Here is a 20,234-nt window from a genome sequence, read left to right as displayed (position 1 = left end):
CTGCAGCCTCAATATACGTCAATTTTTCCATTAAAAAGATTTCTTCCACAATTGTTATCCATTGATCCTTCGTGGTTGGTGTTTCCTTTCCCCAGTTTCTATATGGCTTTCTTGCCTGCCACCAGCAGCACCTTGATCAGATATTCATCATGAGTGATACCAATCTCTTCTGTAAATGTACATAAATAAAGCACTAAACAAGTCTTAGGCACTCCACACCCTAATATTTGCTGTAACACTCTACATACCATTTTCCACATGCATGCAGGACTTTTACTTGCAGGGCACATTTTTTAGTGTGGTATTATTACTTTTACTTGAGTTATGTATCAGAATACTGTATAATGTAATAGTACATTTTCATCAGCTGCCTCTCTCGCACTAAGCCCCGCCCTTCGTGGCTTGATTGACAGCTCAGATCCCGAGACAGCAGGGTGGCCAGTCACGCTCTCGCCATGCAAATGAGGCTCGCTCGGGCCGGGCGGGTGCCCATGTGGACCAGCACCATGCCTTGTTGTTCTGCGCGCTGATTGGCTCTCCGGCGCCCGATTGTTCTTCATGCGCTGCGGGCCAGCGGCGGGAACCAAACCACGGCGCAGCAGCAACACGGACTGGACTCTCAATGTCTCGATCCCTACAACGATTAAGGACTACACAACGAGACAGTTTTGCTCTAGATGTTTTTATCAAACATATTTCTTATTAATATAAACGTGAAAGTTTATATTTGAGGAGGAGTAGCGGCTAACGGCTACAACAGCACGGAGTAGGAGGCTGTGATGCGGTTGCCGTGTTTTGCCGGAGCCCGTAGTAACAGGGCGGGGCAGGAATCCTTGAGGGGCGGGCCTTAACGAGAACACGACTCGCCTTGTTGTGTGTATTCCCGTGCTCGCATCGCCATCTTGTTGCAATCCTATTTTTTACGAATGCGAGGATTTACTTTGCGTTCGGCCGGATTAAAAACTGACCGTCTGCCTTCCCGGAGACAGCAGCAGCGGGACGAGACGCTCGGGGCCTGCTTGGTGTGAACCGTGCACACGGCGCTTCCTACCGGGACACTACCTACCTACCTTCCCCCCTTCGGTCTTTTTCCTCCTTCCGTCCCGGGCCACCGGATCGCCTGACGTGACGGTTTTACGCGCAATGAGCATCGATACACTTTTAGAGGCGGCCAGATATCTGGAATGGCAAGCCCAGCAACAACAGATCACACGTGGTGAGTTCAAGAACAGCCTGCTGCACCGAAAAACACTGTGCTACATCCTAAACTGCCCCTTAAACCGGACCGCATCCCGTTACTATCAAAGGCTGGGCTTGCATGTTAGTAGCAGACCCGCCTATGGTGAGAGGAAGTAGTTAGTGTTTATCTCTCTGGGTTTATGCAAAAAAAAGCAGGTTAAAGTATCTGAAAACTGTCCATGACTGCACAGTGTTGCACATATTTGTGTTCCCTTGATGCGGAAATGGTCAAAGTTGTTTTCTGAACTACTTTGCGCGCTGTGTGTGTGTGTGCGTGTGTGTGTGTGACAGTTTCAACACTGTAGTGACTCACCGTACATGTGTGCGCGTGTATGTGTGTATGTGTGTGTGAGTTCCTGTCAGTAACCGTTTGCCCATTTATGTGTTTTATATCTTGTATTATGAGATTCAAAATGTGCAGTTTATTGCAGTAAATACTTCTAAAACCTCAAATATATATATTTTTTAAATGTTAAAATTATTGATTTTCTTTAAAGGTGCACATATTGGTTAGAAAAAGCTCTTGTGATCGCTTTGGCCCAGTTTTGTGTGTCCGTCGAGCCCCGGTGGCAGGGCGGTGGCGACAGAGCAGCTCTTTACATAATACCCTGACATGCTCAGCTATCTATGACACACACCGGGGCGGGCCCTCACGCGCTACACCAACCCCTCCTTTTTCGTCAATCTGCGCGCGAGCCTGTCGTGTTCTTATTGTGTTTGTGTGGATTGTTGGTGGAGAACGCTCGAGATGTCATTCTGTCCAGACGTTCTGTGACTTAACAGCAGCAGAACGCTTCCTAGCTTTGTGTGTTTCTGCTCTCTGATGACGTGTCAGACAAATCAACCCCCCACCCCCCGCGCGCATATTTTATCCTACCGCGTGCTAGGATCCGCCCACAGTGACCACGTGCACATGCCCACCCCCCTTTCCTCTCCTAGACACACACACAAGCACGCACGCAGACACACATTGGTCCCCGCCCTTCCCATTCAGTCTACTGACAGTGATGGGTCAGAGAGAGAGAAAGGGGGGTAAGTAGGGCAACCTCCCTGCTCTCCCCCACCCACCCTCACCCGGCCCAGCCTCTTTCAATGCAGGAGTTATGTAATTTATGTTTGCATGCATGCAACAATCTGGAGTATGGGGTGTGTTGATTTTACTACAAAAGCAACAAGAACAATGTAGGCTATACTAACATGTCAGAATATTTTTAGATTATATCCACTTAAGTTTAGTGACTTTTATCTCCATGAAGTTTCCACCTCCGATTTGTCTCTTGTACCTGTTGGTGAGGTGGTCGGCCTGCAATGTGAGCTTGAACAGAACTCCAAACAGCCCTCTGAGGTGATAGTGAAACTGATTCTCCAGGTTTGAGTTCTCGTCTGGGAGCAGGTTATGTAATTTACGTTTCCATGCATGCAACAATCTGGAGCATGGGGTGTGTTGATTTTACTACAAAAGCAACAAACAACAATGGAGGCTACACTAACATGTCAGAATATTTTCAGATTATATCCACTTTATAACACACATTATTTTTTACTATTGCTATTTAGACCCTCTGGAATTTACCTCTTTTTACTGACATAAGCAATCAAAAGGGAGGGGGGGTCCTTTCGAAAGAAAAAAATTGCAGAATAGAGTTCTAAAACCCCAGAATGAGTTTGTATCATTGACCCTGTTTCCATTTAGCAGTATCATGTGGTCTGAGTCATTCGAACACAAGTGGGCAGGTGAAAACACTGTCAGGACGCGTTGAGATCAGATATGGAAAAAAAACACATTCGGAGGTGGTTCAGGCTGCATGTAGCCACATTCAAATATTAATGAGAACAGGTGACTATTGCCAGGGTCTTACCCCATCTTAAAAGTCAGTCTGTATGTTTACATGACACTTGAAAATAAATAATTATTGTTCTCCACCCCAGATTAGGACACCCAGATAATGTGATTGGAATAGGATTTTCGCCGGCATATATGACAAGAAAACGCATGTGTGCATGCTCCACCCCCCCCCCACCCCCCATGCTGGTGTATGAGCCTGGAACAAAAACATGTAAGAAAGCCAGTCGCATTAGCCGGTAGCATTAGCCAGTTGCACATTAGCCGGTCACATTAGCCGGTCGCTGGTCAGTAACTACGGCACAAAGTGTTGAACTGTGGTCAACCAGAAAGAGGGCCATATTGACCCGCTGAAACGACTCATATCACCACCCAGTGTTGAGGAGGAGGACATGTTCCCATCAGTTATTCGATTTTCTCAGTTGCATGTAATCTGGGACAAGGACTGAAGTCGTATTAGACGGCAATATCGATTTTTAACCATAGCTCGATTAAACTGTACATGTAAACACAAGTGTTTTTTGAGTTTTAACTTTCTGATACGGAACCATATGTGACAATCGATAACGTTAGAAAAAGTGACCAAAACAAAATCATGATATTTCTGTCAGAATCTCTTTATTCTACATTTAAAATAAAGCGTTTGCACTAACCAGATCCTGTTAAAAACATTAAATTCTGCTCCTCAGCGACACTTTGAAGCCATGATTAATTCTGATGAGACGAACGTTCACGTGAGAAATATTCAATAAAAATCTGTTTGCATAGAGCAGAGAGGAGAGGAAAGGTGAGGCTGTAAATATGACAATACTCAATATGTACAATATGTGGAGACCCAGTTGTTTTTTTCCAATATTCATCATGACTCACTTGGAAAAGTGTTGTGTGTGCCGAAGGAAGGGGGAGTTGTACGTCTTTCTTCCACAGCTCATTTGAGCATGTGAGTAATAGAGGAATAAGGTTATAAATAATAACTCCGTTGCAGCCTTACGAATAGATGACTGGATTGTTGTAAAATCCCTCAAATTAAACAAGAATACCTTTCCAGCAGAAATATTTTAGTGATATGTAAGCGTGCGGGTCGCCTCTGAGGTGAACTGTTGCCCTGAGTGAGGGAGAGTTGCGTCATCGGGGGATTTGCAGTTTCATGCGGAGGAGAATGAAAGTGTTACTCAACATGTGTTGTTTCTATTTCTCTTTGATAACGTTTGGAGCCTTGTGTTGACGGCGTCGTGCAGGTTTGAGGAATCCCTGGGATGTTCTGTTTCTAATGTTGCTGTTTCCATGGTATCCGAGGGCTTTCCACAGAAACCTACTCACTCATATAATTACGTGTGTGAGTGTGTGTACTTCACATGAGCACAGCGTGGGAACATATTCCCGTCCCACAATGTGATTTTCAATGTTAGTTTTTTAATTTTTTATTTGCAATACAACGATGCTGTAGTATTTAACTGTCACGGTGCAGACTCCGGTTGACCCGTCAGTGTGTCGCTGGTGACAGTCTGCTGCTGCCTGCAGACGGCCTGACGTAACCCAGCATGCTCGCTGCTGGAACGGTCCAATCTGGCGCAGACAGAGGGGGGGTCTCTCCAGTCAGGAATCAGACACAGATATGATTTCTGTGATTATTTCCCCCTTCCACATCATCTGATGACATCATTCTTTGTGTGTAGATGTGGAGTTTAGTGCCACTCATACTGATTTAAACATGCAACGGCCCAGGGCAAAAAGAAAAAAGCTACAAATCGGAAAAAAGCAGGACAGTTCTGGGATTAAAATGTTAAACTCTCATCAAATCACATGACGCCACAATTTAAAACGAAGCAAAAGCTTCAAACTCTGCCGGTCTACTGGATCAACGTTTTGAACGTAGTAAAAAAAACATCTGCTTTTGAAAATGATGTTGTCTTTACTTTCATTTACATTACATTTACATTTAGTCATTTAGCAGACGCTTTTATCCAAAGCGACTTTCAGAACCTAATCATGCTCAGTGAACAGTTTTAAATGTTGCTTACAAATCTTTCATCTAACAGGTAAACCGAGAGCACATCTAGTTCTGTATTTTATACTAGTCGTCGACAGATACAGGTTTTTTAAGGCCGATGCCGTTACCGATTATTTTGACATCAGTCTTACCTTTTCTCCCTCCATTTACATGATGGCAAATGTTACACAAGTCTCAATTTAAACAAAAAAAGAAACATTTATTAACAAAACAAACCAAACATATTTACAGTTGGATAGCAAACAATGTGTATGTTGTTCTAGGCCTGGAGGTGGTGGCGCCTCAGATGATCCACATATTTGATGTGTTTTTCTTTTTTCCGGTATCAGCAGCAGCTCACCGGAGAATGGCAGATGTTGCACCGAGCTTTGCCTGGTGTTTGCTTAGTGAAATGGGCTTATTGATTGGCGAACACACGCACATATCGGCCGATGCCGATACACGTAAAAAATGCAAATATCGGTCGGCCGATGTTTTGGTCGACCTCTATTTTCTACTAAATATATCTGACCTTATCTCCGGTTTTACTTGGCCTATCATCATCAAACACAAACTGACTGTGAGTTTGAAGCCACAACTTTAGAGAGAAGCAGAGGGCAGGAAACACATTGCTGAAGCTTTTCCCTCTATCGTATTTTGTCCCGTTATGCTTTGTTTTCCGCTGCTGACACGTCTGTTTGTTTCCTGCTCCCTACAGAGGAGGAGCAGCGCAAAGAGAAGGAGCTCATCAAAGAGGAGGAGCACATCAAAGAGGAGGAGCTCATCAAAGAGGAGGAGCTCATTAAAGAGGAGGAGCACATCAAAGAGGAGGAGCTCATCAAAGAGGAGGCGGAGTCGATGCGAGTGGAATTTGTGACCTCGTTGTCTCAGCCAATCAGAGCCAACCACGTCACTTGGGGCGATGACGCTCACCGCCAACAGCATCACCACCCGTCTCTCCCGTCTCCTCAAGTCCCCATCACCGTCATCCCGATGGTCCCAGTCGTCAGCGCGACGCCCTCGGTCCCACCCCTCCCAATTACATCACAGATCGCCGTAGCAGCAAAGTCGCTCAACGGCTCCTCCCCCCCCCAGCAGCAGCAGCAGCCGGCCCCTCACCACCTGCTCTGCGCCCCACAGATAAAAGTCGAGGCGAGTCCGCAGCTCATCAGTGCGAAGCCAAGCCAATCACAGCCTCAGGTTCAGATCCAGTACTCCACCCCCCTCAGCACTAACGGCGCCGGCTCCCAGCATGCACTGGTCCCCCATCAAGCTCCGCCTACGTCTCAGCCGCGGCCCAACGGGGTGACGATGGAGGACCTGAGGGGGATGGAGGGGAAGAGGAGGCCAGGAGGGTCAGTCTGTGTGTGAGTGAGCGTGTGTGTTACACTTCATATAAGACTGTTCATCACATAATGTTTATATTTCATCATGTTATTTTCTTGACTTTGTTTTTCAGAGCGGGGACCAGAGAGGTGCACAATAAACTGGAGAAGAACAGGTCAGTCATCATCAAATTATAATTGTTGTGCAACAGTAAAAGTTGTAATGTTGCAGTATGAACAGTATGTGGTCATTTTAATAATTTGTGCTTTAAACCACAAAAGCACAAATGATACAAAAACAATATATTCAACTTCTTATAACCTACCAGCTCTCCTGAGTGTAGAGAACAATGATTTAGTTTGTTTGAACTGATGTAGTTTCAGTTTTGTTTCAGCGCCATGCTATACAAAGTGCAGAAGGACAAGATGTTCTGAGCCTCAACTCTAAATGTTCTCAACCTTCCCTGCCGCGTGGTTTAAGAGGTTCATGTTCAGAAGGATGAATTTTTGTTTTGTAGGTCTGAATTTGTGGTGAACTGTCAATTTAAAAGGTCATTAGGTCATTATATAAATAATATGTAGAAAAAAAAAAAATTTTCAGGCTCTAGGCTTCCAGGAATGTAGGCCTGAAATGTAATATTTGAGTCAAATTGTCTCTTCAGCATTGGTTAATGTTGCATTTTTAAACTAAATAAGAAAAGTTGATCTACAGGAGAATAAATATTTATAGCGTTATATTCTTATATTCTTCTCTAAACCATTTCCACCATAAACTGGTGCATAGTGATTTCACGAAAGCACAGGAAATATGCACCCTTACAAACCCCTGTTTCATCAGGTCAGGACCTTTCCTCAGCCTGCAGAACACACAACCATGAAATCCTTCTCAGGCGTGCAAAACTCATCATGAGCTTTTTTTTTTTAATAACCACAACTTATTTAACCCCTCAAGCAAATGATTCACTCACAAATAAATGGTGAATATTGTGGCAGAGGAGCGTATCATTGGAGTGACCCGCTGTTGTTTGTGACTCTGGTTCCACCAGGCGAGCGCACCTCAAAGAGTGCTTTGAGACGCTGAAGAAGAACGTTCCAAACGTTGACGAGAAGAAAACCTCCAACCTCAGTGTTCTCCGCAGCGCTTTACGTTACATACAGGTAGAGTTTTGATCCGTTTTTTTCAGCTTTCCTAGTACACTGACACAGTTCAACATGCTAGTGTAGTCCAACACAGTATTTGGCACTTGCTTCTTTTTTTTAAATCCTATTCTGTTCAGTTTTTCTTCAACTCCTCAAGGACACTCAGCCAACATTCTGCCTTTCAGAGCTGTAACAGGCTTAATTTTAATGCCACATTGAAGATATTGGTTTCTTTTTGAAACCAACGATGAAACTTAATGAAAGCATTGGTACGGTGCCAAACTGTGTTGTTGGGACATGTCCAATAGGCTGTATTGTAGCTATTGTAGCTATAGCTACTTTTGGAACATTGTCATGGTCATTATCAAAGGGGTCTAATGACCTCTGACCTAAATATATCTGAATGAAAATGGGTTCAATGTGAACCAACAAGTCTTCTCTTTACAGACATGCCCATTATTGCACTTTATGCTGATAACTTGCAATCTGAGGCAGAAACCTGCAGTTTTCCCCTGCAGTAGAGATGTTTATGTGAATATTGTTTCATACTGGTGTCCATAAACAGTCTCTGAGACACAGCAAGACAAAAATCTGTCTGGGACACCTGGCTGCTTTTCTCTGTTTCACATGGTTCCTAATATTAAATCTATTTGGGCCGTTTTAGACGTGACATGCCCACTTTATGCACTTTATCAAAAGCTGTTTGCTGCTAACCCATGCGGTGTTTCTCCTGCAGTAAAATGTGTTGTTTTCTCCTACTGTGTGTGAATATTTGTGCATCCTGGGGTCCCTAAACAGTCAATGAGCTGCATAAATCGGGTCTGACTGGAAAGCTGAGACTCTTGTGGATTCAATGAGCGCAGTTTTCTTCATGTGTGACGATGTTAGTGAGTGCCCCCCATCAGATGAAGCCTGAAGACCTTTCTTCAGGCTTCATCTGAGGGGGCCCTCACCTAACCTTAGTGTACTTGCTTAGATTCACTAAATTGCTCACTGCCTCTGGGATGATGATTATTTGATTCCATACACACTCAACAATTCAGCCAATGTAGTCTTATACTGCTGTCTGTGAAAGGAAATTTCCTCAATCTACCATATCTCTTAACCAGCTCTTTAAAAACACACCACACAGATTCAGGCTATTCCATGTGCTCTTCCTAACTAATGTCTTTTTTTTTAATTCAACTGAGCCTGTTTGGACCCCTGAGACGGCCTTTTGACCAATTTTGCCATTATCAAGCGGTTAAAAAAGGGTAAAACTTTGGGATTCTAAGCTTCCAGATAATGTACATTTCTATATGGCATCTTCTGCTGACCGGCTGTCTCCCCCTAAAGACCCCCTCTGCCCCTTTAAAATGTGTCTACGGTGGAGGGGTGGTAGAGGTTAAATCGATTGGTTCAGCTGTGGGAACAGCTCTGGCTTTGGTCCAGTGTAAGTGATACACAATGCCTGTTTGTTACCCATTTATCCCTTTGTTTGGTTCGCCTCTTGTGACTGTGATGTGGCGTCTGCAAAATAATGGTGAATCAGCCTAAAGGAGAGAGAATAACTCTGTGTTTACTGGAGTCTTTACAATGGAATGGTTATTCTAAAATAAATAAAACACACATGGAACTTAGTTTTCTTGAGAACATTAGATTGCATTTGTAACATTTCAGAAAGATTCTTATTTCGTGGAAGTGTTGTGTAATTTGATCGTCATGAGGTGTAATATGAGGAAATGTTTTACTCAGAACTTAAGAATTTTAAAGGAAGGAGTAAAATTTTTCTGTGAAAGACGTGCAGCATGTTGTCGTTGTGTATGGTACTGAGGGAGGAAGTGTAACCTGAAGAGTTTTCAGAGGGAGGATTTTTGCACTGGCAGCCTGGAGCGAGATGCAGAGTGGCTCCTGTTTGTGCAGCTTCATGATATTAAGTTCAGTGGAATATGTGAGGGGGAGTCAGCGTCAAAGAGATAAATTAGGTTGTGAGATGGAAGAAGGTTTTCAAAAGGAGGCTGTGAGATGTCAGGCCAGCCTGCAGGGAGAACAGCAGAGCCTCTCTGACATGATGATGATGGCTGTGATTTGAGTCAGAGCCAAGCTGCTGCTGAGGAAACCCACACTGAAAGTTTCCATGTTTTAAAAGAACATTACAGAGAACCAAGCACTCCATTCATCAGCCACAAACACTAATGTCGGCTGTGTGATGGAGGCAGATACCCGTGCTAGTCAAGTTTATCAACATTACATTTCAGTGATTTCTCAATGAGCTGGTATTTGAATTGGTGCTTTGAACTGTATGAGATTAGCATGACCATAAACCACCAGCGCTTTAAAAATGGCCATGTCAGTTTTTCCCAGGCAAAAATTTAGCCGAAATTTGGAGCGTCATTTCGCCTCCTTTCCAACAAGATATCACAACATGGTACCAGTGGATTCTTTAGATCTTTTCTTTTCATATGATGTCCATGCATGCTACAAAACAGCCAACAAATTCTGTGGGACTGGGAGTACACACTACATGGTGGTAGGGCTGGGGGATATGGACCAACAGTTATATCCAGATATATTTAGGCTGAATATCGATATACGATATATATCCCGATATTTTTGTCGCAAAGTGAGAGCAAATGTTCAGTCAAAGTCAAAGCCAGGTTTAACATGTCACAAGTAGTTTTATTGAAACTGTTTATTTAAGTGAACATAAATACTGTAAAACATCAGGAGTACCTGTTTTTTTTTTTGTTGTTTTTTTTTTAAATCAAAGCTCCGTGAAGTTCACATTTAAATAAAAACATATCTTAAATAAAAGCCGCAGCTTGCCTGGAGCAAGGATCACAGTGCACAATTTGAACTATATCGATATATACGATATGATCTAATTTCATATCACATTTAAAAATATATCTATATATCTTTTATAACGATATATCGCCCAGCCCCACTTCATGGTTTTAGCGGTTTTTGGTATGACAACTGAAGGACTGGGGATCACACATTTAACACCTGCTGACACCTGATGTTCACAGACTGAATGATCTGTCAAACTGACTAAATCAACTGAACGCAACAAAACTCTCTTCAGTTTAAAGGGTAAATACACAGGACAGCTGGTTGCGCTAATGCACCAATTTGTTGTTTGTCAATAAAACTTTAAAAAGAAGAGGAAGAAGAGGAGGAAAATCTGCTCATAAAAAAACAGAAATCAAATATAAGTTAGGGTCAGTATATTCCTTCTACTTCCTGTCATCTGACACCGTTTCCTGTATCCCGCCTTCTCTTTCATTGGCTGTTGTCAACACGTGTTTGCAGTTGGGTCGGTAATCAGTTCACACCACCCGATTGCATCCAGATTTGCCTCAAACATGTTTGATTGACTGCGACTGAGGTCGGGTCTGTTCTCCTCACACACAAACAGATGTTTGACTGTCCCCGACTATTGCAGACTGCTGCAGACGTTGCCCCACTGGGATTGTGGGTAAAATCTGTGTCCTCAACTTCAGATGTAGTTTAATCTACCCGTTTCTTACCAGTAGCCATCTGAGGGAGCAAAGCAAAATTAACCTGGAATCTTACATTTGAATAACATTTTTTAAACAAACACTATTTGTTCATTATCTAAGTGACCAATTTACCAGAGGCAACCTAACAGAGCTCCACTAAAACTGTTGAGAAACAACTACCTAGCTGTGTATATTCCTCCTCTGCTTAATATAATCAGCAGGTTTTTTTGTTCAGTGATTCGCCTCCTCTTCTTCTTTCCTGCATTGTTCTCTCTCCGTACCTCTCCTTGTGTAACCCCTCCTCTCCCTGAGCCATGTGAGATCTGAGCACATGGCTAGCGCGAGTCCGATGACGTCACTCAGCCGCTCCACTCCCACACTGCAGAGACAGTGAGAGCGGCGGGTGATCGGCGACACGGCATCTCACTGGTTATGACAACAGACGCAGGCTTGCAACAGCAGGATCAGATTTCTTTATTGTCTTTTAACCCCCACCCCCAGATATTAGTGATGAAACCAGTTACAATTCTGCTTATTTTGGTGTTTTTATCAATGGTTATTGCTCATTTCTACCTGACAAGGAGGCAAAGACACCTGTCAGCTCGAGCTCCCTCACTCATTTTCACTCATTTTTATCCTGCTCTCTGAAAGGACGTCTTCAAAGAGGATAAAGGAGGCAAGTGGAGGAGGAGGGGAACAGGGGGGAAGGGTGTTTAGGGAGTGATGGAGGAGGAGGAGGAGGAGGAGGAGGAGGAGGAGGAGGAGGAGGAGGAGGAGGAGGAGGAGGAGGAGGAGGAGGAGGGGGGCTCTGAATCACGTCCCTCAATAATGTAATTACCTTCTTACCTCCATGTTTCAGCCAATCAGACAGCTCGTTATGTTTTTTACAAAGATCCTTGCGGATGCGGTTGCCAAGGAAACTGCTATGGGTGACAGCTGTTTCCTTGGTGATTTGCTGCAGGCCTAATGGTGTGGACACACACACAACAGCAGCAGAAGCTGGAGCTCCTGTGTTGGGTGTGAAGCATCACTGTGTGTCAGTAGAGTCACTCTGTCTGTTCAGTGAATACATGTGAGAGACAGACATGAAGCACTTTATTTGGTTTATTTTTTTAGATGTTCTATTCAACAAGTTCTCTGGATATTATAGCCACTTTACTAGCTGGTAAGGTGTACCTAATAAAGTGGCAGTACCTTCTGCTGCTGCAGACCTTGGTTGTAACACTGTTATTCTGATGCTCCGTTTGACCTTCAGCAGCTCATCTACATAAATAGATGCATCGAGCTGCTGCCCTGTGATTGGCTCACTAGATATTTGCGTGAACGAGCAGTTATCAGGTGTACCTAATAAAGTGGCCGATGAGTTTAGTTTCCAGTAATGTAATTACACAACCAGCACCTGACAGCTTTCTGTTTCTGGTCACCATCATAATCCTTCCTCTCCTCTCTCTCTCTCTCTCTCTCTGTTTCCTCTCCCCTTGTATCCTTGTTTCCTCTCTTCTCCTTTCCCTCCTCTCCTTGTTTCCTCTCCGCTCCTTGATTCCTCTCCCCTTGTATCCTTGTTTCCTCTCTTCTCCTTTCCCTCCTCTTCTCGTTTCCTCTCCTTGTTTCCTCTCCACTTATATCCTCATTTCCTCTCCTCTCCTTGATTCCTCTACACTTGTATGCATGTTTCTTCTCCTTTCCTCTCCCTCCTCTCCTTCTGTCCTCTCCTCTCCTTGTTTCCTCTCCTTCTTGTTTCTTCTCCCTTCCTCCTCTCCTAACTGTCTCCTATTTTTCTCCTCTTCTTTCCCTCTTTTCTTCTCCTCCTTGTTTCCTTTTCTCTTCTCCTTTCTTCTCCCTTTGTATCCTTGTTTCCTTGCCTGTTTCCTCTCCTCTCCTCTCCTCTCCTCTCCTCTCCTCTCCTCTCCTCTCCTCTCCTCTCCTCTCCTCTCCTCTCCTCTCCTCCCCTCCCAGTAATCTGTTAATGTCTTTATCCTGTCATTCTGTTTGGTGTTCATGTGTCAGCTGACCTCCACAGTAACTGGGTCACAGAGCTCAGTGTGGGGCTGGAAACAGCTCCTCCTAAATCTTTCTGTTTTCCTGCTGTGTCTGACTTGATTTATAAATCTACAAAGAATGAATGCTTTGGGATGATGACAAGTGATTGGTGGAAATAATTAAACCACGAGAGGACATTTACTCCCACTGACAAGCTGTGTCAAAAAAACAAGCATGATATCCAGGAAACCAGGAAACGGGAGGAGCTTCAGCAGCTGAACATGCTTGAATTAGCATGTTTGTTCCTGCTGCTGTGAGCTGGGAGAGCTGTGGGAGTAACAGAGGTTGTTTTAATTCTCTTTTCTGTTGCAACACCAGTTCTTTGACTAATTTCAAACTAATTCCAGCTTCATAGCCTGTATGTAAGGGTTTATTCTACATACAACAATGTCTTTTTCCTGTTTTTAAGACACCAAGACCTTTAGAACAGCAGAGAAAAATCCATGCAGTGAAAATACTTTTGACATTTTTTGTGCGATTGTATGTAGCACTTGTGTTGTGTTGCCTGCTGAGAAAGCCTCTTTTTGTCAATATAGTGTGGAAAGCCATCCATCCTCTGAATGCTCTAGGTCTCTAGTAGGGATGTGCATTTCAGGCAAAAGTACTATTCGATAATCATGGGGTACTAATCGATTAATATTATAATATTCGATAATAACACCCCTCCCCCCCCAATAATTTTTGAGACGAGGGACGCCGTTTGCTCCGCACGTCTGTCATCACATGTACATCTTCTAGTGGCAAAGCTGGCAATTGACTGTTGCTGTGACGACGGCCCGCCACTTTCACCCAGGTGCTTTGCTCTCATATGAGAGTGCATGGCTGATATGAAAGCTTTGCCTCGCAGAGTTTACATTCGACCTCTGTTTCACTTGGGTTTTTTTTAAATAGCTCCACATGGAACTTTTTGACGGCTGCTGCAGTAATCTCTCCATCGTGTCTTCTCCTCCGTTTGTTTCTTCTTCTACAGCTTGGCATCTAGCCCGCCACACTGTATTATCAAATGCTATACTGCCCCCGTGCAGAAGGCACCAGTAATACAACATTTTTTTTTTCCAGATATGATAAAGTATTTGATTTTTATTTAATGACTATTTGAAAATCAATGCCCATCCCTAGTCTCTAGTTTGTGGTTGTAAAGTTTCATGAGGCTGTGATTATCCTAGAGGTCTCAGCAGCTCATTTTATACACTGAGCTCAAGTTTCACTCACTAACATCATCACACATGAAGAAAACTGGGCTCATTGAAACCACAAGAGTCTCAGCTTCAGACCCGATTTATGCTGCTCAAAGACTGTTTAGGGACCCCAGGATGCACAAATATTCATATGCAATAGGCCAAATATATCTGGAGGTCACAGAGAGGTTAAAAGCTTATTGTATTACTCTGTTCTCTGTTTTATTATCTGCTCTTAGATATTAATACAAACTTGTACTAATATGCAAACATTTCCTCCATCTGTTTCATATTAACACATAACAATAAGTGGCAGAGCTTCCCTACTTCTTTTTATGCTCGTATGATTTGATTGTTTTTCTTTTTTCTAGTTTGTTAAAAAATCACTGTTAAATGCTTTGTATGAGTTAATTTCATTCATAAAAATACTTTCATTTAATTAACAGAGAATTGGAAAAAAGACTCCAACCTTTTTATTGAAAAACAAAAAGCATTAGTGAAATTCTAAAATAAGAAATTGGCTGATAGTCGATGGTTTCTTTGTGTTTTTTATTTTGTTATTTAGTTGTCCTTCTGTGCTAGATAAAGAGAACACTTCTTTATAAATATATTTGTATAATATTTTATACATATAAAAGTCATTCAGCATTTTGTTACACTTTAATTGAATTCAATAATAAAATAAAAAACTTAAATAAAACAATATAACCTTTCAAAGGACATTTCTTAATTTTAAAAAAAAATCCTACTCACTGTAGAAATATTGTCATCACTTACACAGCACAACAAAACATAATTTATATGAAACAAAATAAATGTAATGCAGTATAAATAGGGAAATAAATCTATTTTTATGCTTGATAAATGTAACTGATATATTTAGTTTTGATCTGAAAACAGTTTTATTGAAGTCTTCAGTCGTATTTATGATGTCCTGTGTGTCTCCTGCTGAAGACTCTGAAGCGTAAGGAGAAGGAGTACGAGCACGAGATGGAGCGCCTGGCGAGAGAGAAGATCGCCACGCAGCAGCGGCTGGCCGAGCTGAAGAACGAGCTGAGTCAGTGCATGGACGTGGTGGAGATCGACAGAGTGCTGCGGCAGACCATCCAGCCGGACGACGACCAGGCCTCCACCTCCACCGCCTCAGGTACACACTGGACAGAGATGTTGATTGGTGTTTCCCAAAGCCCAAGATAACGTTTAATTTAGTCGACAACTCAAAGATATTCAGTTTTCTGTCACAGAGGAGTAAAGAAAAGCAAAGAATTTTGACGTTTTTGCCTTTAAAAGGTTGCTCAAACTGGTTAACTGATGATCATAATAGTTGTTGATTTATTTAATAGTTGATAACTAATCAATTGGACCTAATACTCTACAGAAATGAATCAGTGAAAACAAGTGTAACAAGATAATGAGAAAGAGATGAAGTGGTTTTGATATAGTTTGAATTTCAGTTAACTTGTTGACTACACTGCAAATACGGTGTGTCTAAAAACAAGATAAAAACAAAATCTGAGGGAAGTTATCGTGCTGCATGGACGGATAATTTCACTTTCTTAAATTAAGATTATTAAATCTAGAAATAAGCATGTTATACGCTTAAAATAAGAAATCAACTCTTAAAACAAGATGAATTAAAGCTGCAAGCAGCGATGAACTGGCCCGAGCAGAGTGACCTGACAATTATTTGTTTCTTACCAAGATAAAAAAAAACCTTTTAGATTTAGAAGTGTTAGATATTTATCTTGTTTTCAGAGTTTTTCTTATCTTAAGTGTACAACATGCTTATTTCTAGATTTAATCATCTTAATTTAAGAAATCTTGTCAAGTGAAATTATCTGTCCATGCAGCAAGATCATTTCCCTCAGATTTAGTGTTTTTATCTTGTTTTTAGACACACCTTTTTTGCAGTGTATTGACTCTGTATCCATTTTTCACCTTCGTGTTGCCTTTTCCCTGCGTCCCATGTAAATCATAAGGAAATAACAGATCATGACACCACTCACCATTAATGCGATTCAAGTTGGATTCTTTGCAGTTTGCCAGATTGAGTCTCAGTGACTGATGCATTCAGCTGGTTTTCTTAAAATCAAAGTGGTCTGAGCTGCTTCACCACACCAACGCTCTCTGTTTCTGGTATGGTGTCACTAACGGTTTCCTGTCTGCTCCACAGAAGGAGAAGACAACTTTGAGCAGGACATTGACGAGGACGTCCCCGCTGCTCCGGCTGCGGCGTCTCTCCCCAAACCGGCTCCTCCCCTCCTGCAGGCCCAGCCGCTGCTCGCGCCGCACCTGTCCATCCAGCACGCCGCCCTGCCTCTGTCCGGCGTCCTGGCCGCGTCCACCCAGTCCTCCCCCCCTCAAGCCATCGCTCCTGCGCTGGGCCCGCCTCCCCCGCAGCCCGCCCATCCCATCCAGCCGCCGACGCTGCAGGTGCAGCCCACGGTCATCGCCCACGCCGCCGTGTCCCACCCGTCGGTCATCCAGTCGGTGAACCACGGCCTGCCGGCCAACCACAAACACCTGACGCACATCGCCCCGTCGCCAGGCCCCATCTCCTCCATGCCTCAGCCCATCGCCGCGGTGCCGGCCGCCGCCACCCACCAGCCCATCGCCGCCCAGCCCATCGGACACATCACCGTCCACCCGGTGGCGCACCTGCAGTCCCACCTGCCGACGCTGTACCCGCAGGGCGTGTCGGTGTCGCAGCCCACCATGGTGGGCCACATCACCCACACCTTCACCCACCACACGCTGCCGCACGTGCAGGCCGGCGCTCAGGCGAACTCTAACGGGCCGCAGGTGAACAGCGCCGCCCCCACGCTGGGGAAGCCCACCGCCGTGCTCGCCCCCCACCCCCAGCTGGTCGGACAGGCCACCGTCCTCAACCCCGTTACCATGGTAACAGTCCCCACCTTCCCCGTCAGCACGCTCAAACTCGCCTGAACAACACGCGAGACTCTGACGGACAAAACGACTTGTGGCAAAAATCCCCGGAGACATTCAAGTCACGACTCGAGAACATTAAAGCAGAGCGAGCAGGTCGGGCTGTTCGTGATTATAAAAAAACAAAGACTGTGACGTTTGTCTGCGCTGCAAAGACAGAAACGCTTTTACCTTCCTTCCTTCCTTTCTCCCTTGCCTCCTTCTCTCCTACCTTCCTTTCCTTCCGACCAGAAGCACTAACATAATAAGCTCAGTTCACTCAGGCATCAGGATTTACCTTTACTGTTCATCCACTCGCTGACAGAGGGAGAGAGCTGTTCGTCTGGTGAAACAGTATGATGTCACGTTCTGGCAGGATGATGTCACTGATGTGTCAGAGCAGAAGGCGGAGCTAAGCTGTCTCACTGGTCAGAATGAGGTTTGATCCAGTGAGACGTGGACCACATTTAAGTCCATCGTTATTATTATTATTATTATGATGAGTTTTTTTATATCATTCTGTAGCTCTGCAGTCGTGCTCTTCATCGCTGCAAAAACGCCTCAAACTGTTTAAATGTAACGTCTGAAGCTGCTCTCAGATCAGTGACAGCTTCCCTCTTCACTCTAATGCAACAGCTCCCTCTGCTGCTCATCACAGACCTCATGTAACTCTCACACAAACACAGTCGGGCCACAACACACACTTAAAATCTGGAAGAACAACGAGAGAGTGGAAGAGTTTTCTCTTGACTCAAGTTGAAAGTGAAAGCTGCAGTTATGTAACATTTCTCTCTAGTTTGTGTGAAGTTACTAAATGATGCATTGAAACTACAACCCAGATTACAAAAACGTTGGGACAAAATGCATTAAATACAGAGATTATATTTACGTAGACCTGCTGCAACTCAGTGCAGAGAAGTTGAGTTTGAGTTCAGATTTTTTGGGTCAAACTAAGAGAGACACATTTATCCACGACGGCGTGTTCACGCCAACGAAGATTTAATAAAAAAGAAATGAAGAAGGGCAGTGGGGACAATATTTGGAGAAAAAAAATGAATTTTCTCAGAGATAATAAAGTCATTATTTTTTCAGGAGAAATAAGAAATTCTCAGAGATTACAGCAGTAAATTTACAAGAAAAAAACAAATGCTCTCTGAGATTATGAAATCATAATTTTCAATAATTTAAATTCTGAAATTCGCAGAGTGGTAAGTCTACGAGAAAAAAAGTCACAAATTTGTGAGAAAAAAATGTAATATTCTCTGATTATTATGACATTGTAAAGTCATACTTTGCAAGATAGAAAAAAAGAAATTCTCAAAGATTAAAATGGTTAAATTTAGGAGAGTATTCCCTCAGATAATGTCATATTTACAAGGAAAAAAAAGTTTTGAGAAAATAATTCAGATGTGCTTGAGTATTTTAGTAGATTTAAGCGGCAAATTTAGGAGAATAAACTTGAATATTCTCTAACATAATAAAGTCAGGGGAAAAAAATATAAATGTATGAGAAAAAAATTGGTTATTCTGCGATTAATGTGGCAAATAAAATTATAAATACTCACAATTTGTAAGAAAAAAACTAATTTTCTCTGACATTATAAAGTCATCATTTTCATGATACATTTTTGAATTCTCAGAGATTTAAGTGTTCAATTTACAGGGGGAAAAAATGGGATATTCAGAAAATTCAGGTTATTTTCTCAAAATATTAACCCCTTCTTCCCAGGCTCCATAATTATTTTTTTAACCTACAGTGGCCGTTATAGTCTGTCGTATTTATCTCATTTAAAGGTCATGTAATATTTCAATAAATAGCAGAGAACAACAAACACCGCACTGAATTATCCAGAAAAAATCAGTTTCAGAATGGAAAACGTGTTGTGACGCCAACTTTTCTTCGTGTGTCTCTGTATGTTTCGCCACCTTCTTGCAGCCTTTACACATCAGATGTCCATCAGTGTGTCTCTGTGTGTCTCTGTCTCTGTGATCGTACTTGACATGTTTTATATTCTGTACTATAGTTAATCCTACTGTACCTGTAGCATGGCTCTGTTTCTGTTTGCCCTGTGCATGATGGAGTGTGTGTGTGTGTGCGCGCGCATTACCCACGTGTGTAAAAAGTGAGCTATTTTTTTACACAAAGGCGATTTGTGGTGTGAGCATTTTCGGGTGCTTGTGTCTGTGCGTGTGTGTGTGTGTGTGTGTGTGTGTGTGTGTGTGTGCCTATACTCAGTTTTCCTGAACACTGTGACAACTCCGGCAAAACACGAACACAACGAGCGAATGAAAGATTTACTGTCTTTTTTTTTTTTTTTTTTATGTTTTTTTTAAATGTTTTTTACTGGACTGAGACATGGAGTGGAAAAAGTAAAATAACTAAAAAAAATCCTCTTTTCTTGATAACATAATGTCTAATATTCGATTTGAGTTTTGTAATATTTGTATGAAAGTTTTGTAAATCTGTGATCGTATGCACGTTTTTGGCATATGAGTGTATGTATCTTAGACTTTAAAATGCTTGTTTTGGTTTTGTTTTGCATGTAGATTGCAGTTTAGTTCCTTTTGTTTAAACGTTTTCTGTTTTTTTTGGGACCATGTACAATACTGTATAACGTGGGCAGGATCTTGGACCTCATGCTACATTGATATTATATATGAATATAAAAACATGTTTTCCCTATGGAGAAAGTTTTAAGTTATATATCGCCTGTACACTTTGGGCTGCCTTTTAGATCTAACTGTCCACTGTTTAAGATAACAATGATGATAATGGATAAAACATATTAATGATGAAGAATTATGCTGATTAAATAATAAAGATTCTTAATAAATCTTATTACATTTACAACACATCCTGCTCCTGTATTTATTGTCCTTGTGTCAAAATATAAACCATAAACTGCAGATAGAAAGCTTTTTATTTATATTTTTTCACTTAGAAAACAGCAAAATAAAAGATTATATGGGGTTACTAATGAGAACCAAAACGTTTTGTTTGCAAATCCACAAGTTTGCTTTTGAATCCAAAAGTTTTAATAGCGAAAAAAAACTTTTGTTTTCCAGACA

At 42.5% G+C, this 20,234-nt stretch overlaps 1 protein-coding gene across 3 annotated transcripts; it reads left to right on the top strand.

Moving 5' to 3' along the window:
• The first annotated feature begins 901 nt into the window (after positions 1-901).
• mntb (MAX network transcriptional repressor b) lies at positions 902-20,018 on the top strand. Of its 3 annotated transcripts, none has more exons than XM_059351971.1 (6): positions 902-1,216; positions 5,791-6,427; positions 6,532-6,573; positions 7,444-7,555; positions 15,195-15,387; positions 16,414-20,018. In XM_059351971.1, the coding sequence occupies exons 1-6, from the start codon at positions 1,144-1,146 to the stop codon at positions 17,184-17,186; spliced, it is 1,830 nt and encodes a 609-aa protein (XP_059207954.1). In that variant the 5' UTR covers positions 902-1,143; the 3' UTR covers positions 17,187-20,018. The 3 variants fall into 3 exon arrangements, with proteins under 3 accessions (XP_059207954.1, XP_059207953.1, XP_059207952.1); XM_059351970.1 differs by having other exon boundaries at positions 5,791-6,439; positions 16,417-20,018; XM_059351969.1 differs by having other exon boundaries at positions 5,791-6,439.
• Positions 20,019-20,234: the final 216 nt, after the last annotated feature.

The sequence above is a fragment of the Centropristis striata genome, chromosome 15 (genome assembly GCF_030273125.1).
Source record: "Centropristis striata isolate RG_2023a ecotype Rhode Island chromosome 15, C.striata_1.0, whole genome shotgun sequence".
Classification (NCBI taxonomy): domain Eukaryota; kingdom Metazoa; phylum Chordata; class Actinopteri; order Perciformes; family Serranidae; genus Centropristis; species Centropristis striata.
Note: the sequence above shows the minus strand (reverse complement) of the source record. Positions and strands in the feature narration are given on the sequence as shown.

Coding starts and splice junctions, on each gene's coding strand:
- mntb (XM_059351969.1), top strand. CDS start 1,144: ATGAGCATCGATACACTTTTAGAGGCGGCCAGATATCTGGAATGGCAA. Junction 1,217..5,790: donor GCAACAACAGATCACACGTG/GTGAGTTCAAGA, acceptor TGCTCCCTACAG/AGGAGGAGCAGCGCAAAGAG. Junction 7,556..15,194: donor GCGCTTTACGTTACATACAG/GTAGAGTTTTGA, acceptor CTCCTGCTGAAG/ACTCTGAAGCGTAAGGAGAA.